The sequence below is a fragment of the Helicoverpa zea genome, chromosome 24 (assembly GCF_022581195.2).
Source record: "Helicoverpa zea isolate HzStark_Cry1AcR chromosome 24, ilHelZeax1.1, whole genome shotgun sequence".
NCBI classification, from domain to species: Eukaryota; Metazoa; Arthropoda; class Insecta; order Lepidoptera; family Noctuidae; genus Helicoverpa; species Helicoverpa zea.
In genome coordinates this window covers 8,798,118-8,822,621 of record NC_061475.1, presented here as the reverse complement: position 1 = coordinate 8,822,621, position 24,504 = coordinate 8,798,118, and the positions used below count along the sequence as shown (strand labels likewise).

General features: G+C 37.1%; 1 protein-coding gene across 2 annotated transcripts; it reads left to right on the top strand.

The window, feature by feature from the left end:
- Positions 1–1,470: 1,470 nt before the first annotated feature.
- LOC124642432 lies at positions 1,471–18,946 on the top strand. 2 transcript variants are annotated; one of them, XM_047180846.1, is made up of 6 exons: positions 1,471–2,663; positions 13,902–14,058; positions 16,334–16,443; positions 16,893–17,048; positions 18,192–18,303; positions 18,745–18,946. In XM_047180846.1, the coding sequence occupies exons 1-6, from the start codon at positions 1,764–1,766 to the stop codon at positions 18,942–18,944; spliced, it is 1,635 nt and encodes a 544-aa protein (XP_047036802.1). In that variant the 5' UTR covers positions 1,471–1,763; the 3' UTR covers positions 18,945–18,946. The 2 variants fall into 2 exon arrangements, with proteins under 2 accessions (XP_047036802.1, XP_047036803.1); XM_047180847.1 differs by lacking the exon at positions 1,471–2,663 and adding an exon at positions 5,325–6,156.
- The last annotated feature ends 5,558 nt before the right edge of the window (positions 18,947–24,504 follow it).

Here is a 24,504-nt window from a genome sequence, read left to right as displayed (position 1 = left end):
ATAATATTCAAATGATTTATTACAGTCTCTTAAATTTTCACAAGGTAATAATTATAAAGTAGAAAAGACGTCAAGAGTACCTGCATAGGTACTATAAACTTTTAGTCGGTCATAGTTTGTTTGGGCTCATAAATCAGTATGAGGATGAATGGTTGAGTAAATACTTACATATTATAGAGATCAGATATTTAGATTGCCAGTATCAAACTGACTAAGTTTGATTGAAATCAAGATATTCTTTTAAAACAATCGCCTATCATCGGGTCAATTTTTCACCGTTTTTGTCTCACAAAAACGGTGTATTCGAGCTGTTTGTAATGTGAATAATTTAACATCATGCAAACCGCTTTTCAAACAACTAAAAATTCTAACACTTGCATGCATTTATATAGAGGAAGTTTGCAAATTTACAAAATTGTATGAAGATATGTTTAAGAAACTTGGTGATGATTGCACATTTAACTGTAGATTCCCAAAGAAATTAAATTTACCATTTATGAGAACCGAATTGTACCGTAGAAATTGTTACCCAATGTGCATTCGAATATACAATGAGCTACCATCTCGCATTAAAGACCTACCAATGAGTTCCCTCAGAAATTGGCTTATTGATAAATGTTTTTATACAGTCAAAGAGTACCTAGAGGAGAAATAGTTTTAATGCAAAATGATTGTAGGTACTTTTTTAGCTATAAGATTATAGAACTTGAAATATTTGCATGACTAAATTATAAGTCGAATATAGTGAAACCATATTTTTTTTTATTGTATCGACCATCATATTGTACCTATATTCTGGCAAATAAATAAATTTCATTTAATTTCAATTATCGGCCGACTGTTTAGTCTTCAGTGAGCGGATACTGTTTACGTTTTTATTATTTTGATTGAATATTATCTTGCTATCGATAAATAATATGGGTAGGGCGGATAGACAGCCGCTCTATATAAAACATTGTTACTTATTAGATAGATAGATATACTCTTTATTATGTACAACAATTAAAATACAACAAAAAAACGAACCTAAAGATTTTAAAGTCGGTGACACAATGGGCGGTCCTATCACTAAAAGCGATCTTTTACAGACAACCTTATTAGCTGCATCTGATTCATCTGGAAGCCGACCCTAACATTGTTGGGAAAAGTTACGTACCCCAAACTAACGTACTAATAAAATACTAAAAGTTGGTGATGAATCAGGCTAATTGCTACAAGTATGACAAAGCAGATCAAATTGACATAGAAGTGTCTATTAATAAATTGTTTGGGAAAACATCTATTGTCTTATATCTAAACATAACACTTACTACACCTTGGATTTTCTACAACTATGTACTCCAATCGTGAACATACTACCAACTACATATGTAAATAAATCTGTTGACAGCTGATATATGAGTCATACAGACAGGATGATTATATTGATGATCTTAGATCTAAACTGAGCAACCATTAGTGCTTCCCGACCTACAAGGCAAGTATATGGTGTATTGTTTTGTACTGCGCAATAGCTACCATATATGTGCTCCTAAATGATCCTATAGAAAATCCCTACGGAGTCCATACTTTGGATTTTCAAGCTAGTGTTGATTTGAACTTCATTTCGTAATCACATAATCGTAGTGGTCAGTGAATTGTTAGTATTTTCAAAAGTTTAACTTAACCAAGTGAAATAGTGTACATATAAAACTAGTGTGAACTAGATAAAAGTGGTAATTGTGAAGATATTCGTACTAAAGAAGAAGGTCCAAGAATCCAAGATGAAGTTATCACAGTCAATGTTAAAAATGACAATAAAACTGCTAATACTAATGATGCTATTCGTGATAATGTTTCTCATATCATCATTTCTATACAGTGCTAGGTACTGGCCTGATGTATATAACTACATAAACGCGAATATCACAATTAAAAGAATACCAACAATATCTGAGCTAGAATTAACTGTTGTAGAAGTAGATACATATACAACAGAATCATACACAACTACTGATGTGGAATATATTGATGTATCAACGGTCAATGATTTTGATATCGACGAATTCATGAAAGATGAAATTGATCCTAAAGGGAAAGTTAAAAGAAACATTGTGTATGAACAGTTAAAAGATTACATAGAATTACCTACAAGACCTATATTTGTTGATTATGTATTTCTTGAAGAACCGCTGATACAAGAAACACCACCAATGAATGCGGGTACTGAAAATGAGGCCAAAGAAACTAAAAAAGATGTAGATATATTAAAAACAGTAGTTACGGGGGTAGTTATAGAAGACGATTTACCTAAAACAACGGTTAATGAAGAACCAGCAGTAACCAAACTTTACTACACAGTACAACCAACAGTAAGTGACAAAATAAAAAGATGTGTTGATGAAGATGACACCACTGAACAGTATTTACCAGAAACATCAGAAACTGTCATAGAACATACAACAACCATAGAAGGATACTTGGTTGGTGATGATTCCAAAGCAATGGTTGACGAGGTTACAGAAGAACCGGTGGTGTTAACAACGAAAGCGAACGAAAACGAGTTGGTTGATGACGAACATGATGAGAGGTTGATGAAGGATCTGGTTGATATGAGTAAGATGAGTACCAGGAGTTCTGATGACGTGGAGATGGTTACTGGGAAACCTGAGAAAATAATGATGGTGAGTTTTTTTTTTATTTATGTTTTACTAGCTTTTGTACATGGTTTCACACGCTTCTCTCGAATACTACTGCTAAGTTTAACATAACAGTAATTTCTTATATACTTCCCATACCCGGATAAACATTTATGTCTGTCTCCCAGTTCTTAGCTACCGTTCTTGTAATTTTCAGCCAAATTGGTTTATAGACTATTGGTTATCATTTAATGTTTGCTGTAATATTTCATCATGAATATTTCTCGAGAAGGATTAGGTTAGGTATAGTCTGAAATCAAGAATTAATGAAAAAAGGTTATTGCAGATTTTCTCACGTTAACTTCCTGTCGCCGATATACTTCAAAATATTTTTGTAATGAAAGTTGATTCTTGCTAAATAAACTAGCTAACTCATAAGAAGCAAGCCCCATTAACTCTCAAATTAACAAATACTGATTACAAAATAACGATTCATCTAAAAATCAGTTTATTTAGCAAGAATCAACTTTCATTACAAAAATATTTTGAAGTATATCGGCGACAGGAAGTTAACGTGAGAAAATCTGCAATAACCTTTTTTCATTCATTCTAGATTTCAGACTATACCTAACCTAATCCTTCTCGAGAAATATTCAGAATTACTTCAGAGTAATTTATGAGAATTCGTCTTTCATAACAATGCAATCCACATCAGTTGAGTCATTTGATGGTAGATTACATGTAACGGGTGATGCTATGCAGTATATAATTGGTAATTAAGACTGCTCTTGTACATTGTTAACCTCGATTTTTATTGGACTTTAAGGAGAATAGAAGTATCTTTATTAAGCTGTTTATGGATCTTATGACTTTTTCTTAATTAAAAAAGAAGGAAAACATCTCGTGGAAACCTGGACTATAAAGTCGGAATGGCCAACCCGCATTGAGCAAGCGTGATGATTAATGCTCAATCCTTCTCTGTGTGAGATTAGGCCACAGCCCAGGAGTGAAATGATTAAAAAGCTGATGATGAAGTAGCCACATGGACGGACCTTCCCTCTATGAGAAAAGGCCGTATTCCCACAGTAGGACAAAAAAGGCCGATGATGATGATCAAATGAACTAGATTAACGGTTATTCTTTAGAGGTCAAATCTTTAAAGGTTTTGTTTCATAACTACATATTTATTAATGCCTTTTTTCTTTAAAGCAGTAGGTAATATAAATGATTCAACGCAAAAAATCAGGTACTTAATTGTAGTTTTTTGTTGTTATAGTGTAAAAATATCTACATATTTACTACCGACGACTCTCGACTTATACATATTACTTAGCTACATATAATAAGTGCAAAAATATGCCAATGCACGTGAATATACGTACAGATAGACATTATTAAGACAGGAGAAGGGCTAGCATATTCTTATAATAAAAGTCCTATAAAATAAAATATTGAAAAGCAGTCGAAGTAGGAGAAGATGTATCAAGGACCGTAAATAAATATCAATCATACAATTATAATAATAGTAGATAAGAACACCAAAAAACACCGCACCCTCGAAGACAAAAATCACAAAAACCCCTCCTATAAAAATAATTCATAATAATGGGCATGGAAATGAAGCCACAAATCACAAAGACCCAGTAATTGGTCTGGACAATTAAAATCTTACAGTTGTTGATCGTGACCGGTCTGTCTAAGCTTTGATGAGTAAGGCCACGACCTTGTTGGGTAGAGCGATTTATTTAGTTAGTAAATTAGATTGAGTATGTTTTTTTTGCGAGTATTTTCAGGTTTAGTTTGGGCTATATTTAGCGTTGAAGCGTTGGTTTGTTTGTTTGTGAGTGCTAATTTAAGGAACTGTTAGATGTCATTATCGAGGAAGGCTGGAAGCTACTTTTTATCTGGGTGTGCGGATTAGTTCCCAAAGGAAGCGGGTGAATATACCAAGAATAACATAATCGGTAATTTAAAAATCGGGTATGCAGGAATCGTCGTTGTTCCCATGCCTATTTTTTTAAATTTTAATGTCGTTTGTAAATTGATATCGCTTGAACATAATTGCCTAAGTATATCTTAGACACCAATGACTGTGTTTCGGATGGCACGTTAAACTGTAGGTCCCGGTTGTCATTGAACATCCTTGGCAGTCGTTACGGGTAGTCAGAAGCCAGTAAGTCTGACACCAGTCTAACCAAGGGGTATCGGGTTGCCCGGGTAACTGGGTTGAGGAGGTCAGATAGGCAGTCGCTTCTTGTAAAGCACTGGTACTCAGCTGAATCCGGTTAGATTGGAAGCCGACCCCAACATAGTTGGGAAAAAGCTGGGAGGATGATGATGATTGAACATAATTGCCTTAATGGTATTACTACGGCTTTAGTTCATTTGTTAAGCTATTAACTTGTCACAATGAGATGGATACATAATCAGATGCAATTACTAAGACGATTATCCTAGGTCAGTGTGTTTACGCTTGTACATCTAATCCGCTTCCCGCTCCTTCTGTCACTAAGCCCTAACAATCCTCACTAATTATTGCGATCGTCCATCAAAGTCAACGAAGCCACGAAACTTCAAGGTGAAGACATCTTTCCCAAAGCAAAACAAACAATCCAAAATAAACCTTAATTCAAAGCAAATAAAGTCCACAAAGAACGTACAAACAATATGTTACGAACAGCAAAACAATTCATAGTATGCATTTGTATAAGAACTCATGTAGTGTGTTCACGTATATTTAGTAAATATGAAGAAAATAATACCAATCGTGGTATGTGCTATATTCGTCGCGAGTGTTAGGAGTGAATGTGTAAATAAAACTAATTGTGCCCCTAAATTAGTAAATGAAGCTCTAAAAGGAACATCAGTTGTAGAAAATTTTGATATTACACTAGAAGTACCAAAATTCGGACAAATCAAAGATGTAGGCGTTGAAGATTTGAACGAAATCCTTCGTCACATTACCAACTGGTTTGAAAATCGTTTGAATGAGACAAGTTTAATTTTCAAAAATGTCAATAACAAGACTAAAATTTTCGTCAAAAGTTTTGATTTTAACGTGGACTTTGAAAGAGGAAATGCTAAAATTGACGTGGACTTAGCAGAAGAATCGGAAGGTAAAAACGGAACTTTACAAATTGCAACAACAGATGTTAATGTTACAACGACCCAAGTGCAGAAAAATGAGAAGAGGACAGAAACCATTACGACAACTGAAAGTCCTAAACCAGGATTTGTATCTAGAGTTAAAAATAAAACGGAACAAATAAAAAGGATTATTGAAAAACTCGGTGGAGAGAGAGAGAATGAGGTATTTCAGATAGAAGAATTTGATACTACGTATTACGATATCAATGAGGATAATTCTACAGACTACCCAATTGTAGATTATATAGAAATGTATAAAGATACTACTAATGAAGAGAATGTATATACACCTACAGAAACATCGACTATCGATGATTTGGTAACAAACACTACTGGAATTGTTCAAAATACTACCGAGCTAAGTCCGCCACCAACTACCAGTGATGTAGAGGTAAGTTTTGATATCAAAGGATTCCATGGTTCCTTTATGCTAGAAAAGCTAACAGCAAAAGATCTGTTGATGCCTTGATCGGAAAACAAATAGACCAATTTAGCCGAAACTTATACGATAGGAACGTGTAGCTAAAACTCTGGAATTTATTTATAGGACAGTCCTAATTCGATTACTTAAAGCATCCTGATAAGATAAAATGATAATTAGGTAACTGCAAAACTACAAAAACTGGAAAATGTTTTACTAAACCAAACAACTAATATCTGAATTGTGTCTGGGTATTAGTAAGAAATATTAAACGGCTTTTGGTGAATCTTTGCAGTAATTAGATTGTATGTAAGAATAAAATACTTATGAACTTCTTTTTGTGTGTAATGTTCTGGGCTAATAAATACACACTGGTACACAACTGCATCCGGTTAGACTGGAAGCCGACCCCAACATAGTTGGGAAAAGGCTCGGGAGATGATGTTAGGAAAAATGAGCAAATCTTTAACAATGATTCAATTAAAACAATATCGCTACACGGAACCCGCATTGTCCTTACCACGGAAGTCTAATTCATACAAATACAATACCTAATTTAATTAGAATACAGTGCACATTGTAATCAATTGTGCATCGTGCTGATTTTACAAATGGCACTTAATAAATGACATTTTGTTTGTCATGTACCAATTACTTGAACAATCACAACTATTGTGCATTAGAAAATCTTTAGCAGTCCTTTCGGAAGTCAGAAGCCTGAATAAATGTACTAAAAAATGCGAGAGGTATACGGTTGCCCAGGTAACTGGGTTAAGGAGGTCAGATAGATAGTCGCTCCATGTAAAACTCTCATCATGTTCTCTCTCATTATTAGACTGGAAGCCAGTCCGAATGTAGTTCGGAAAAGACAGATGATGTCTTAACTGACTTTCAGGTTAAAACAACTGAAACGATTTTAATAAAATTTATGTGGTACATAATTCTAAAGCCTGAGAAAGGTCATAGATTACTTTTAATCCAGGTGTGGTACGTAATTTTTTGCGGTAAGCGAGTGGAACTGCGGGCTACAATCAGTTCATATTATTTGTTTTAAAATATAAAACTAGAACGATCTCTGTTTTATTAAAAACGCTTTGACTAAGTGATGAACACTGCGAGTAATGTTTTATGAAGGAAAACATTAAACAATAGCTCGACAGCTGGCTCACACACGGATAATGCGGTTAGTGAGCTTCAAATACAAAGAATACATTGTCATGTATGTCTATAGTTTAAAATCTCATACCATTATCAATCAATAAAAGTTTTGATTCCTAAGAGAGTGCTGAAATATGTGTTTTTTTTTCCAAATCATATTCTTAAAATCTAAGCTTGATACTGACATCACAAAATAAAGATGGACAGACAGACCACAGGCTGATCTTATAAGGGTGCATAATTTTCTTTAGATGTAGGCAATCCTAAATAAGACATTGCAAACTTTTTAAGTGTCTAAAAAAAGTTAGGTCAGCCTTACAAAAATAAAGAAAAACAATTGAGCGCTGCTGTTACGTATAGCCAACGAAACTGACTATAGTAGACATTTTCCCATCATGAAAAACAAACTTTTACTACCGACCATACAAAAAAAATAGCAGTGTGTCCCAATCGCTCAGTTCAGCGAGACTTCAAATCAATCATTCTACAGAAAATACGGACAGGCAGGCGTGTGAAAAGCCGCGAATATTTCGAATCGCTGGGAAAACAATTTCCCATCGCTCTGAAAACATGGAGAACTAAATGACTAACAGAGATGGCATAACGCAAAATCTCCTAAGAAAGTAGCGCGCTAAAATGCGGCTGTTAATGAGACCAGGAACGGTACTGGCTCCACCCTTATACGCCTTCTTAGGACCCGTCTTTTTTGTATTACCGAAAATCGTTAACAGATGGCTCAAAGAACCAGAATTCCTAGTTAATACACTCGTAAAGTCCAATTCAAGAAGTCTTGCGGAAAATTGTGGAACTATACATATATTTTTGTACGTATTTACTGAACTATCGCATAGACACTATCGCATAGGCGCTGCGTCTGCGGGACTTTTTCGTGAAATATATCGTTTCGGTCAAGCCCATCGTACGTTGCTTGACCTATAAGAAGGCGCCCGATCTACCAGCCTGACGGCATCTCTACTATCTTTCCTTCGTCCGCGCACATACATGTTGACTGGCTTGCCTCCCGGCGTTGTCTACTCTTTGTTCGGGCCTGCTGGCTTTGTGTGGCCAGCAATTTGGTAACGATTGATGTTATGTGCCCGTCTTTTATTTATATCTTTTGTGGAAAAGAATTATGTGTGAGTACTGAATTTTATTGGGGTTTTCGATAGGTTTGGGAAAAAATAGGTCTGTACTACATAGAATTCGTAAAGGACAAGTAATGTTAAAACCAGTTATTCTAGGACTAATTTCTATGATTAGATCCGCAATTACAATTCGTGAATATACAGTTTCACGTTTACCTAGTAAATAAGTCTGTATATTACTCCACTGCAGGGCACAGGTCTCCTCTCGTACAGAGAAGGAATGAGCATTAATCACCATGTTAGCTGAAGGTGTATTGGCAATTTCAGACTTTAAAATTCATGTTTTCTTCACCTTTTATAATCAGTAATTGGTGTTCAATAATAAATTGGTGTAAAATACTTAGAAAGTACATAACACTTAGGCAACTTACAATAGTACTTGCATGTCCTGGTATCGAACACACACTTAAACGTAATAGGCTTGCTTTCTCTCTAAAACTCTAGTTTCTTAAAGAAATCTAGTCTAAAAATACCATCAGGCCTTTGAGAAGCCAGTGTATGATGTAACATGACGTGATAGTGGCTCTGTCTGATAGTGGGCATCACGTGATGTGTGATCATCAATCACCAACACAAAAGACTGAATGTGGCCCTCGAGTGTATGGTGAGAGGGTATTACGGATGCGGTATATGCGGTTGAAATATTAGAGTTTTAAAATGTGAGGTCGCACTGTAGACTAAATAGTCGAGTGACAGTTGGCCCGATGGTTGTATATTATTTTTAAGAAAATTGAGAAACCAAAGTTTTAAGTAAAGTTGTGCGTACTATATACCATTTAGCTTCATACCTAATGATTTATGAGCCCAAATAAACTATCGGCCGACTAAAATTTTACTAACGGTTATTTTGTGATAAAATGTGCTTATATTTTGTAATCATTCAATTGAGTCTGCGAAAGTGCTTGAATTGAGGAAGCGAATAAAAAAAGCACTTGATACATTTTCAAAGAGTAAAAAAACCACGCGGAAAAAATCCTAAGGGAAATACGCTAGTGTGAAAGTGCTGTGACTGTTGTGACTACAAATAAGTAGTTTTGTGTTTGTTGCTCTAGCGGACACAATTAACCAGACACAAATAAGACTTTGTTGTTTGTTTGAAAATGTTAATGTACATTGAAATGATTGGTCTTATTTATTTGTTTATTAGTGCGTATTTATAATTCTGCAAAGTATTTAATTGCCTCGGCGGTGTAGCTGTCGCATGGTGTGGCTGCTGTGCACGAGGTCTCGGGTTCGATTCCTGGGTCGAGCCTCAATCATTTAGTTGGTTTTAGAAACTTTCACAAAACAGCCCGGAGCCTGGAAGTTGGTGATTGATACCCGTGCATCGGAGAGCACGTAAATGTCGGTCCAGCACCTGATCTCTCTCCGATCGTGTCGGATTGCTGTCCCATCGGGCTATGAGAGTGAAGGAATAGTGAGTGCACCTGTGTCAGTAAATACTTGTGCACTATAATATGTCCTGCGTAGTTGGCTGATCTCCTTATATGAGAACAGCCGCCGTGGCCGATATACCAATAGGAAGACATCATTAACACATAATTTTTGTGGCTTCTTTTATTTACAAAAATGGCGTATCCAACATCCTTAGTACTTCGTTTGAAATAATGGTGGCTGTTCCCTTCAAGGTTGTAATTATGTTGAAAAAACACAAAATTTTCCTCAACGGTCGATCTACTGCAATTAGAACACAATTAACGTATGAGAGTTTCCTTATCCGTTAGGTAAGAGGAAGAAAGTTTTCATGGCGATCAAATTCATTGTTTGTTTTGATAAGAAGCATATTTTGTGGTGCAGATGTTCGGAATAATTTGTCTTTTCTTGCTGTGCACCTTTTTCAAGAGGTATGATTTTCTAGTTTTCGCCAGCCTGCATATCGCTCAAATGGCCTGAACTACATAATTGTTATGCCCTTTCTTGCCGTGTTTCTTTATCAATATTATCTAGTAGCTGACCTTAGCTTAGCTTCTGCCAGTGGTTTCACATTCGTGCTGAGACACTACTTCGTGATCCCGTATAAAAAGTAGCTTTTACCCTTCTTCAATATGAGGGCCATATATAACACTGAAATATTTTTTCAATACGTACCTATCAGTAAATTTGAGATTAGCCCTTTGATTGATCCTATCGGCTGTTACTGTGGAACCATCCAAGCTTTTCTCACAAAGGAACTCAAAACTTACATAATATACTTAGCACCCAGCCAGTTAATAAGTTATTTACACACTCGAAACGTAACAGGAAGTCAAAGACACACTCAAAAAATAAATAACACTCATTTAGGAGATGTCTTCTACTTAACAAGGCGTCTCGCGACGAAGGTATTAAATGCAGACAATTTTACATATGGCCGAATTTACAGTAGGTACCCGCACACTGCAGTATAAAGTTGACTCAATGTTTTAAAGCAATTCAATCAAAGTTTTTAATCGGTCTGATACCGGCCAAATATCTGATTATATACCGGATACCGTTGTTATGTGCGTCCTGCCATTCATATTCGTTGTCTTATGAGTTCAAGCAAACTTTCGCGGGGCCCACCAGGGCCAAGGCCTGCCGGGGCTGCGGGATTGTTCGAAAGAGTTACCGCGGCCTAAGAAGGAACATGATGTGTGTTAGTCAGTAAGGGTCTGACACTCCCTCATGCTGTAACCCACAGCGGGAGGAGTCATTTGATAATTTTCCATTAAAAAAAAGCTCGAGCAAACTTTCGGCCAACTAAATGTTAGCACTGTGCGGGCTACTTACTCTTGTAATGGGTGACTATTCATTACATGAGATTCTAAAGACTTTGTTGAGTATTTATGAAGTCGTTTCGTGTGAGAAGTCGTTTCGTGTGGAAGTCGGAACGTCTTTGTAGTACATTGACTGTTGTTTTGTTTATTTGTTAGAGAAAATTTAAACTGTAAACATGTATTGAGATTGTCAGTGCGCGAGGTGAAAATTAAATAAGTATGAAGAAGTATTGTATTGAAGATAATTTTTGAGATCTAGACTTCTGAAATCTACATATTTATTGGAATCGGAAAACATGTGGGTAATAAGACGTACCTAATTGATATGTAAGAATAACGTAGCTTCCAAATTATTATAGTGTCTCTGCAGCTCTAGGGAACTTCTCCCCACACCCGGATAAGAAGGAGTTTTGTCCTTTCTGAGACTATTTGCGCACCAAATATTAAAATTACAAAGAGACATAATACAGTATACAGATACTTTGCATTTAGAATATAAAGAATTTGTAATTTTTCTACCTTTTCTTACGGTTTCATATTTCTAATTTAATTGCAGTCACCCGAAAATGTGAATCTTTAATGTTTCCCTGCTTATCAATTTTTCTTATCATTTACATTTACATACATGAATAAACAATGATCACAAAGCAACTTCCGTATCTCAATTCTCAATTCCCCAACAATAATTAATACGAACACGCTAATTATACAGCCTTTTGACTTCCAATTACTTAGAGTACCACAAACTGCAGACTAAACAGTCGGCCGACAGTTGACGCACCGGTTAGCGAAAATATATTTTAAAAGAAAATCTTTAGTCCAATAACAGTTTTCAGTCCACCAGTCTAACCAAGGGGTATCGGGTTGCCCGGGTAACTGGGTTGAGGGGGTCAGATAGGCAGTCGCTCCTTGTAAAGCACTGGTACTCAGCTGAATCCGGTTGGACTGGAAGCCGACGACCCCAACATAGTTGGGAAAAGGCTCGGAGGAGGGATAGTTTTCAGTCCCTCTGATACCGGCTAAATACCTGATCTTTGTAATGTGCGTACTACCATTCATCTTCATACTGATTTATGAGCCCAAACGCAATATCGGCCGACTGAAAGTTTGTAGTATGCGCGAACTCTTAATGTTATTAACTCCATGAATTTGAACAAGTTTTTCTAAGACAAAGGGAACATGGATTGGCACTCTAAACTTGGTTCAAATATTTCAAAGGGTTTCTACTGTTAGGCATCTTCAAGAAAGCAGGCTGGCTAATTAAAATGTTGATTAAATTCTGGTTTTTGGAAATTAAGTTATTAACTACGTATGTGTCTTTATTAACTACGTATGTGTCTAAGTCTAAAGTTTTTTTACAATTTTACCAAATTGGAAAACTAGTCTCCTCTAGCGTTTTCACCCGCGTTTCGTTGAAACTTCTATGTCAATGCAGATAAAAAGTAGTCTATAACCTTCCGTGATTAATGAGCTATGTATGTAATGCAGATGAACAACAAAAAGACAAATAAGTAGTAAATAAGTCGTTTCAGAGATTAGCGCGTTTAAACAAACAAGCTTTTTAGATACAACAAGTGTTTCGTTCTTATACATATGAAGTTTAGTTTCTAAACATTTAGGGCCTTACTACAAAAACTTTAAACCCTGTTTTACACTTGTCTAATAAAATTTTGGCTGCAAAATGAACCATATGTCAACGTCATAATTTGACATTTTTTTAGACAAGGCATAAACTGACGTTTAAAAGTTTTTGTGGTAAGACGGTTAATGGTTGTTTTATGTAAGGTATATGAAGTAACTGAAACTTGGTGAAAGACTTACATAGGTAGTATAGTTTTTGTGTAAATCAGAATTATAAAAAATCGCTCGTGACAACTTGTATCTGAATATAGAGTATTCAATTAAGTAGTAGTTTAAATATCCAAAATCCCATTGTCTGTTTTTTATAGGTCGTTAGATGCTCATTATCAACCATTACACATTATTTATTACCATAAACATTCCAAAATGGATGCCATGCCGGGAAAATTTTAATTTTTAATTTTAATTTTGAAACCTCAACGCGGTTTGAATTATGGAAGGGTTTTACTGAAAAAATGTATTCATTTCGTTGAGCTGTAAATTCTCTTTTTATTTTGTGAGGAGTAATATTTTTTTTTGAATTCTAAGGTTAAGGTTAAAGTAATTAAAATTCTAGACCGCCTTTTAGATATTTCGTAATCGCTGGAATAGTGCCTAGTATTAAAAATGAAAGAATTAACTGCAGAAGCTAACGACTCCGGGTTACTCTTGTAATTAAGCAATTCTGGCTCGCCCCGGAAACCGAACACCAAGCCCAAGACACCTAAATAAATGGATTTCTGAAAAGAAAGTCTCTTACAGCTTACGTTAAAAGTAAAAATGAAAACGAAAAAGGATTCAATTTATGTTTTGAATCAAATATTAGGTCAAAAAATGTATAGTTTAAAAAACTAAAACCATTATGCCTGTATTGTCATCAGAACTCAGATCGTGTGCAAAATTTCATATTAATCGAAATCGAAGACCGGGAAGTGGGTCAAATTAAGATTCCAAGATTTTCTTACATACATAGTTACAAGTGAAGCTAAAAGCTAAAGCGTGTTAAAAATAATAATTATTTTTGAAAAATAACGAGGTATGTACCTTCTCTTCGCAGTTGGACCCCACCTGCGATGGTGACGCGGCCTGCATACAGTTCACGAAGACGGTGTACCCCTGGGTGGCGAGCATCTTCGTCACCAGCGAGGATCGGGGCAGTCAGTTCAGTTACTACTGTGATGGAGCGCTGCTGACGGAGAAGGTTATTGTTACTGGTGAGTTGGGAGTAAATTTTTGAGAGATAGGTGTGATGTCAAAATGAAGTTCTTACTTCTTCTTCTTTTGTGTCGATGACATGTCTTACAGTGAGACTACAGTTTGTCAGCCCAGTATGGACCACAGCGAGAGCACGGTCAGACGCGCTCATTAGGTCCTCCCGCGAGCAAGTTAAAGTTCTTACTAAAATGAACCAAGTAAGGTACTAAAATAGGGATAAGTAAATACTTACTCTATCTTTGACAAAACATTTCCACAGAAAAAATGCTACCAAACCAGCTTTCAACTAAAAAAAACTTTATCGAAATCGGTTTTACAGTTACTCAGCCACGGACAAACATAGCGGTCAAACTTAAAATACCCTACTTTTGCGTCGGGAGTTAAAATAGGCTAATTATGCAAGCTTCAAACCGGCAGACACACTGACCAGTCACTAGATAACACAATAGTTTTTAATCAAAGATCTTCAGTAACCAAAACATTCTTACAAGAATGACAGCCAGTATCAAAAGTTTTTCGACATCTGCTCCTAAAACCCTTCCCGAGATATAGAAAAAGTTGTAAGTCACTCTAGACATGAAATCGCGGCAAACCCAATCATTTAGGTTGTAACAAGTTTAGACCTTAGTCGGTCTGCAAGGCTGAGGGTCTATTAATTGTAGGCAAAGTTTGGAGGTCCGTTAATCAATCACACCTCGGTTGAATGGATTTCAAAGTTAGCAGCGAAATTAGATTATGACCTAAATTAGGGTTTAAAGTACTTTTTCGTTCTTTGTTCGCGGTTTGGCCTGCTTTTCGTGGGAACTACTTCGCGAAACGGATGTAAAGTAGCATATACTAGGCTACCTAAAATGTCATGTGCTACTTAAAATTGCAAAAAAGTATAAGTAATTAAAATGGGTCGTTTTCCAATCAACCATTTTTCTAATTGGATGCAGTAATTCCTGAGATTAGCGCGTTCAAGCATACCTACTAACTTTTATTTTAAAAGTCTCGAAGTATACTATACCCGTGTATAAAGACAACCCATCGAAAGATCAAACTCTATAATCCCATCAAAATAATTGGCTGACGATACATACCAACCTTTGATCAAGAAAGGAAGGTTTATTTTCAAAATTTAATATTAGAACTCTTGCGTTTGAGCACAATCTTTTTTATTTTTTGCCTCTGCCTTTGCCTCCCTTCGAGGCGAGACCAGGCACTAATTTGATTACAGACCTCCTTCCTTACAACGTTTGCTTCCTAATGACATTTCCGTGTTCTGCCGTTATATTGGGTACCTACCCAGACTGGTGTAGAGCCTTAGACAGTTAAACTAACTGGATACGCTATTGCTGTGCCTTCTCTGCCATAAGGTACGAGAACGTCACTTACGAGTGTAGGTACATGTGTGAGCGTCAAGCTTGTGCTTATCATTATTTTCCATCCTGAATCCAGCCCTCAAAAAAGGTTGTGGGGACTTGCAACATATGTTTGAGAAATTCATTATTTAGGTACAAGAGGGAGTTATACATAGGGCTAGTAAATGAGGCAGTTTGTAGGGAGTAGTAGTCGAAGTGGCCTACGAGACGCATCGTACAGCGTAGTACGTACCTATAGGTATCCTTATGTTCGTTTCGGATCGCTTAGCATTCGCATTAGCGTTGATTCGCCCACGCAGGACCCACCTGAAGCTATCATAATTTTGTTGCATTAATTGTCAGACTTAATCAAGTGGTGATTAGGTGCTGAAGGCAGCTCCAGTTGGTTCAATGCTCTAAGATCCTACCCAGACTGGTACAGAGAACAGCTTGACTCCTGAATGACTCGTTGGAAAGAATAGACTTTTATTTTTTATTCTATTTAAAGTTTCTTTGAGAGCTTCATTCAGTGTAATTTTACTTTGTGGTCTGGTGGAAAAGGTGAATGTCGATAGCTTGTAATAAATTGTGTGCCTTTCTCACAATTTTTAACGAAGTGTCAGACACGTACTTTTATCTAGTTTAGTTTCCATAAGCGGTTTCGCCGTCCAGCCGTTTACGCGTGTAGAAGTGACAAACATATATACACACACACACATAAATTTTCCCTTTATAATATTTTCGACAAATGTGTTCTTTTCACTTAAGTTTAAATGAATAAGTTAAATTGCTTGCTTGCTAATACAAGTACCTACCTACATGAAATCCCAATTTTAAAATATTGCATAGTACAACGATCACTTTAATCACTCTAAACATAGTCTGTATTGTTAATACATTGTTAATAACTTACAAAAACATTTCATTCTAGGTGCGAGATGTATTTCCGTCTCCAATAAGACGTGGAATCCTGAGAATGTGTTGGTCTTCCTTGGAAAGACCAACCTGCAGATCTTTGGCGGCAATGAAAAAGTTCATAAGGTAAATATTTTAAAAGTCTGTAGTGAAACAAGCTCTACTAGTTAAAAATAGGCAGTCAGATAGGCAGTCGCTTTATATAAAGCACTAGTACACAGCTGCATGCGGTCCCACCATAGTTGGCAAAAGACTGGGCAGAATATGATTATGGTTACTTCGATTAAAATTAGTAGTCAGTCAAACGAATCGCATCCACATGGAATTAGTTATTTTATATATCAAAATGATCTTCTTATACATAAAAATGCATTGCTGTTCGTTAGTCTGGCTAAAACTCGAGAATGGCTGGACCGATTTGGCTTGTTTTTAAAATATTCGTAGAGGTCCAGGGAAGGTTTAAACGATACGAAGTTCGAGGGATTAGCTAGTTAACAATAACATAACAAGAAAGATAGTAGTAATTAAAAGATAGTTATATACCTATAGATAATGTTATATATTGTATTTTCCAGGTAAAATCCCTAGTTCTCCACCCGAACTTCACATTGGAAACTGAGGGTAAAGCTGCCAGTGACCTGGCACTGCTGGTGCTGGAAGACGCAGTCATGTTCAACGAGAACATCCAGTCTGCTTGCATACACCAGGATAATAGCTTTGAGGAGGCTGCTGTGAGTAACCAAAAAATTTAAAAAGTTTAATCCAAATGAGAATACCGGCACACTGCAGACCAAATTGTTGCCCGGATAACTGGGTTGAGGAGGTCAGATAGGCAATCGCTTCTTGTAAAGCACTGGTACTCAGCTGAATCCGGTTAAACTGGAAGCGGACCCCAACATAGTTGGGAAAAAAGGCTCGGAGGATGATGCAGACCAAATTGTCGTTGGGTTGCCAAAATTAAAAAAAAAAGCCTGATCCTACTCAATGTTTTAAGTCTGTCTAAATACCTGACCAAACAATGAGTGATTTGTGAGCCCAAACCAACTATCGGCACACTAAAATGTGTGCTGTGTGTTGTTGCTTAGGCTAAAAAATCAGCACTTTTGTAATGTATAATACAAAAGACAGCCCACATTTTATCCGTACGTGAAGTAGTTTTCCACGGTACGCAGGGTCAAACCCCTAGCAAAAGCTAGTTGTTCACCTAATCCAAAAATAATCATAAACCTATCAAAGAAACTTATGACCCAGTTATCTCATAAACTAGATAAAAACTACATTATAATATTTGCAATGGCGCAAAATTTAAACTATGCCATTTAAAAGCAGAGGTGGTCAAAATAATTAATTCTGTCGTACGCTGCAAGAATCTCTAATGAGTAACAAATTCATTTTGAATAACAAAATGGGCGGCATTCAGGTTTTATTGCATCCCTATATTGTTGTCTGTGATAGTTAACTTTATAGTTATAACTAAACTATCAATTATTAGGATAATGTCTATTGCATATTTTTTAGAAGTTTGGGATATGTATAGCATAGTTAGGCTGTTTAGACTAACTCACTTTATCTTACCTTTTATTCACATTGGATCAGTAGTTTTGGTGTGAAAGCGCAGAAAATAGACTTATAAGAATTGTAACTAGCTATTTTCTGAAGATTCACCCGAGTCCCGTGGGAACTGCGTCTCGTATCTGGAAAAAATAAAGCCTATATTAATCGTTGAGTCTAGCTTTACAACAATGAAAGAATTTTTAAATTGGTTTAGTATTGCTGCGTAGCCTTTGTTAGGGTACAAACAAATGAACAATGTGTCCTTTAGTTGCACATTAAGTATAGATAATGAATGATTATTTACGTTTACCTGTTTCCAGACGACAGCATGGGGTTTGAACGGCGCCCTCTACCCGATATTGTTCAACAAGCAGAAGAGTGATCAGTGCTTCGACAAGGACGAAGATGTCTTCTGTGCTACATACGGTAATGGTAAGTATTTAGAATAATTTCCCACTTTTATATATTAGTTAATTATCACAGCCATTCTTCATACATATTTGGACACCTATATAGAATTTAGAATAGAGACCTAATACATTTCTTCTATAGTCCACTTTTTGAGATAACAAATTGACAACTATTCTCATCGAGTGAGCTGTGGACTTTTTATGTCATAACAAGCTCTATTATCAGTGTTATCCTCCTGACGTCCTCTGACAAGTTATGGAAAACTGCTAAGTTGTCTAGTTAAATAAAAACAAAGCCCTTTATTTGAGAGCGAACATTTTTGATAGCAAACATCGTATCTCCGCAATGCTAGTCGTCAATTTTGATGGGACTTCATCACACCAGCCGTGACAGCTGTTATTCGATTAATTTCTGATTGCAGTAACCAGAAAGTTAACACACAAAACTTAATATTCATTTCAGACGTAGCCCTTTGCCCAAGTTACGGCGGCATCTTTGCGTCCAGACAGATGGACCGCTGGTGTCTCTCCGGTATCTTCCACGGCGATCCGAAGGAGCGAGGCATATGTTTCAACAAGAACGTCCAGTATACTGCATTGAGGAACTTCCTCAAGTGGATCGATGATACTGTTGGAATGTATAAGAATGGCATCTTGTTGTAGAAGTGTGTTTTATTTATGATCCTAATTTCTCTGTACCTAGTAGAAAAGGTAGTAATGAAGATTATTTTTAGGGTTTTACCTGCTATGTTGTCCAAGCTAAGTGTCATTATGCTTATTTTTCTGAAATAAATAGGTAAATTACTTGCACATAGCATGATCAATCGCGAGACTAGATACGGATCATCCGGACGTCTTTCGCCAGACTTTGCGGGTAGTTAGTAGTCTGACAACAAGTCTTACCAAGTGGTAACGGGGTCACTTTTAAGAGTTCAAATAAACAGTCGGTCTATGGAAAACGCTAATACTCCGCTGCATCTTTAGACTCTATAACTCAACCCTAATATTATCAATGTTGAAGACAATAATGAATAATAATAGACCAATTTACAAACCATGAAATTACTGAATCATTTTTCCCACGTTTTGTTGACCCTTATAAAAGCACCTAAGTACACTCAATGTCAGATTGAAAAGCCAAACAATGGTATATCTAAAAACAATAGGCACCTGTAAGTATGTATGTATGTTTATGTAATACAAATCGATTACTATGATAATTTCTCAGCTCGTCAATAGTTTATGATTGTGAGTAATTGTATTGTTGTCTCATTTATGATTCGAATGGGTTTTCCTATTACGCTGAATATTTTATATAAGGCACTACGTGCACTAGTACAAGTAGGCCTGATTGAATATTAGAATCAAATACTTTCTTACAAAATCTAAATAAAGAAGGATGGATTGCTTGAAATATGATATGAATGGAAATGAATGAATGGGAAGAATAGAAGCAAAGATATTTTGCGTCAAACCCCAATTAAAATAAGGAAGGAAGAAGAAGAAGACTTTGCGAAGAATATAATGGAAAAATTCCACCAAAGTAAGTACTGAAATTCAAAATTGTTTTTCTCACAAAAAAATACTAACTGGATTTTGATGAAATGCCTGCAGAAGCTATGCTGTTTATTAGGAAGACGAGCCGTAATCTTCAAACTGCATCGCAGGAATGCTTTGACGTAATTTTACAGGTACATTTCTACTACACCGACTTCCTCTGACGATTTTCTTCATGAGCTAACCTTGGAAGAAATTGTATATACTTAAAGTAGGTATGGTGTAGAAAAAAGTCTCAAGCACAGCCTATATATGTATATTATAAAATATCCGTAGTGTAGTAAGTTAAAGTTAGCGAGATGTGGGCTTAGCAAACAAACACACAGTAAAATAGTTTCCTTGTGTATTAGGAAGTTCCTGTTTAAATGGGCTTGTAAATTAGGACTTTGGCTTAAATACTTCTGGCCTTACTACAAAAAAACTTAAACGCTTGTTTTACAGTTGTCTAAAAAAATTGTGGCTGCAAAATGAACCATATGTCAACGTCATAATTTGACATTTTTTTAGACAAGGCTTAAACTGACGTTTAAAAGTTTTTGTGGTAAGACGGTTATAGTTCAAAATCTTCTGACTTTGTCTTTTTAAGTGAGCTGCAAATTTAATTACCTAACAAGCCCTAATGTTAAAGTTTTCTCATACCAGCAACTTATCTGTCCGATTTGTGTGATTCTTTCAATGTAGGTACATTTGTATTTTTATTGAGCATTTTATTAATAGCACGTGTATGGAAAAAGGTACCTGAAACTATAGGCAATATTTTTTCCGCGTGAGGGAATTAGTTCCCAAGAGACTCGGATGGAACCATTAGGGGTAGCTGAAAACTTTGTCTATTGGTCCAAAACCGCATCATCTAAGTATATTCTAAGTAAGTATAACAAAGCTAGTACCAGCACGAATAAACCTACAAATTGCAGCACACAGAACAATAACCATCCTCAATGAGACTTCCTCATACCAAACCATGGAAGTTCCGCGTAAACAAGAGCTCGGTACTTTTATCATCACGCCATTAATATGCATTGGGTGTAAGCAGACATGTTTGAAATATGGTGGCCGGTCGCTCACTGAATACAAATGGTACAACCATGCTTCATTTATTCCTAGTCCGATATTGAAGACGTCAATTGGTCAGTAGACGAGCGATTTGTGGCTGCGACTTTTTTTGTGTGAAGTTAGACTGGTAAGGTGTGGATAAAAAGTTGATTAAAGTTAAGCAATTTTTGAGCTTAAAAAAAACATGTCATAATAATTAACTGGTAACAGTAAAATCACAAAAGATTTAAGAAAGTGAATCCAAAAAATACATTCTGTAATTTTTTCTGAAATACTTAATAGAAAATGACACATTATGTTTAAAAACTTTCATATTGATAAGACTGATGAGATACTCTTTCATGTTGTAAAGTATCTGAATGAGATAGCAAAAATGACAACATTTTTGCGTACACAAAACATATTTATTAGGTAGGTACATATATTTACATAGATTTATTTTTGGAGTTTATAAAAATAGAACTAAGCGTGTACGAATTGATAAATTATTTGGATAATTAAATTCTTGACCGTTATTTGAAGCTTACTAGTTTGAGATAGGCACCTACGTGTTTTCCGCTTTTATCTCTGTCCTTTTCTACCCCATATCTTGCATCTCTCTCGCACACCGACCAGTTTCACTCCCCACCAGGCAGGAGGCGACGAGTGTTCTCGGCGGCCACAGTTCGTCATTGGCGTCTTGTTTTCCGCCCGAGAAGGTTGGTCTAACCAACCGCTGTAGTATTTCGTTGAAAAATAAACTCAGTGCTCTCGCAGAACACAGGTGAGTTTATAATATTTTATACAATTTGTTAACGGTTTTACCGTTCGATATTCGATTTTGCGAAATCAAGTGTTAATATTTTGTACATCTACCCCTTTTTTGTCACGAGTTTCTTCCGTGTACTTTTTTTTTTTTTCAGTAATTTGTTTTCAGAATGAGTGACTTATAAAGCAAATACGGATGCGGTAAATAATAAAGCTACCACAGCCCGTGCACGTGACTATGGAAAAGAAAGCAAGCCCGAAGTTCCTAAGGCACCTGTGGCCCTAGTTCAAACCTGCAAGGCGTTCAACTTTTTGACAAAAAAGAATGGTGTGAGGTGCGGTCCAACCAGCATCTCCTTAGTTCGGACTGGTCACTACCGCACTTGAAGAGGGCTGGTGGTGTCAAGAAAGCTTTTCGGCCTTGAAAGACTTGGTACGCTCCCCTCGGACTGCCAGTAAGTCTGTTAGCCACCCCCCATGGGGGTCGGCTCATTATTACGGCGTGTGATGGTTTTCGGCCTTGAAAGACTTGGTACGCTCCCCTCGGACTGCCAGTAAGTCTGTTAGCCACCCCCCATGGGGGTCGGCTCATTATGACGGCGTGTGATGGTTTTCGGCCTTGAAAGACTTGGTACGCTCCCCTCGGACTGCCAGTAAGTCTGTTAGCCACCCCCCGTAGGGGTCGGCTCATTATCACGGCGTGTGATGGTTTTCGGCCTTGAAAGACTTGGTACGCTCCGCCTAGGACTGCCAGTAAGTATACTAGCCACCCCCCGCAGGGGTCGGTTCATTATCACGGACCCGCGCAGGGTACCAATCTTGCATTTTGCGAGTCGCAGCATCATTACAAAGCAGGGACCAGTAAGTATACTAGCCACCCCCCGCAGGGGTCGGTTCATTATCACGGACCCGCGCAGGGTACCAATCTTGCATGTTGCGAGTAGCAGCATCATTACAAAGCAGGGACCAGTAAGTATACTAGCCATCCCCTGCAGGGGTCGGCTCATTATCACGGACCCTCGCAGGGTACCAATCATGCATGTTGCGGGTCGTACCATCATTGCAATCTACCCTCGCAGGGTGGCTTTTTGGATCGACTTTCGAAGAGTCGCCATTATAACCTTCCCTCGAAGGGAAATGGTAATCACACTCACGCTGAATGGCGTGTGACGCAAAACTCTAAAAGCTCTTAAATTACAATAGGAACCATGTCCAACAGAGGAAACAGAAAGCGTCCAGGACCGCAGGCGGACTTTGATGCGTCCAACAAGGCACGTAAGTTATGACTTTCCAGGCGGGTTGCCTAACATTATATCAAGACCAATGGAAAGAAATGGGAGCTCCGCCTTTCTTGTTAAAAATAATAACTGGGTATCGCATACCATTGGTCAAAAGCCACCTTTGATAGATAATGCCAGATTTGACCAGAGAGTCCAAAGAGATGGATGTCGTCATATCCCAAATGATAAAACAAAAAGTTCTATTGATAGCTGCAAATTCTGCCAGCTTTCTTTCCAATATGTTTCTTGTGCCCAAAAGGCGACGGAAAGAACCGTCCAATACTCAATCTCAAGGTTCTCAACAAGTTCATAATTACGGAACCCTTCAGTTTAATAAATGTTTTTCGGGTGCTAGAGTTTCTTCAGAAAGACGAATGGCTGTGCAAGTGGATCTCGCCCAGGCTTACTTCTACCTTCCGGTAGCCGAAGGTCACAGATATGTTCTTCGACTAGTATACAGAAGAAGACTGCTTCAGATTACGTGCCTACCATTTGGCTTAAGCACGGCACCCAAGACCTTCGCCACAGTGACCAATTTGGGTGGCTCAAACTTTGAAAACTCAAGGGATACTTATAATTGTGTATCTCGATTTTCTGGTGGCTCGCCAAGATATATTTGCCTACTTTGGGATCATTTGCACCATGTTTTGGATGGCAAGTGAATAAATCGCAAGCATTATCAACAAGATAATGACAAAACGCACTACGTGACAAACAGCACGACAAACTTAGAAGACCTGCATAGCTTGATAGGACTTTTAAACTTCGCAAGTTTTCGTTGTTCCATACGGCAGACTGCATTACCGGGCTCTCCTCACTATCCTCAATGCAGTGTTGAACAGCAATCTATACCTACCCTATTCATGGAACCGTGAGCCAAACGGTGAACAAACCATAAAAAGGGTTCTTATAAGTCACGATTGAAGTAATGATCATATTTTATAAAAATAACTACGAAAGTAATATACTGACAACATTAGAAATGATATTTTAGAACGATGTCTGTGGAACTTATGCAATCTTTTCAAACTTAATTGAAATCAAATATGTATAATAAATGCCGTAAATTATTTTCTTAATTTTAATGAAATATGTAGTAAATCGTTTACATGTAAAATGAACCTAGAAGTCTTGACTGTCATACATAGAACCCTACTTAATTGAAGACCACAGATACTAAGAACATTTTACATAAAAATGTGACGTTTTTGTCATCGGTCGGGTTATACCCACCATTTTGAAAAAGTGTCATTCTTTGGTTACATTGTGGGCTCACGGCTCGGTGAATGGAGTATAGCAATGTTGAACCTACCAGCAGATACCTTAGCAGATCTAAAGTGGTGGCTGGTCAGCTGCCACCAAACCTTGGATATTCATTCGCCACTTCCCTGTCACCTTATAACCACGGACGCCTCCGATGTAGGATGGGGGCACAACTGAACGGAACTCCCGTAATGGGTTCATGGAACGAGAGAGAAAAAGGCTTTCACTGCGATCTGAAAGAGATGCTTGCAGTATTAACTGGAAAATCACGGCAAGTTGCTAAAGAGATCAACAGCCATTTTTCAATGCAGAAATGGGACTGT

Excerpts from the sequence above, each read along its gene's own strand:
- LOC124642432 (XM_047180846.1), top strand. The coding sequence starts at position 1,764 with ATGAAGTTATCACAGTCAATGTTAAAAATGACAATAAAACTGCTAATA. Across the intron at positions 2,664-13,901 it reads AACCTGAGAAAATAATGATG|TTGGACCCCACCTGCGATGG; the intron begins GTGAGTTTTTTT and ends TTCTCTTCGCAG. Across the intron at positions 16,444-16,892 it reads GCAATGAAAAAGTTCATAAG|GTAAAATCCCTAGTTCTCCA; the intron begins GTAAATATTTTA and ends TGTATTTTCCAG.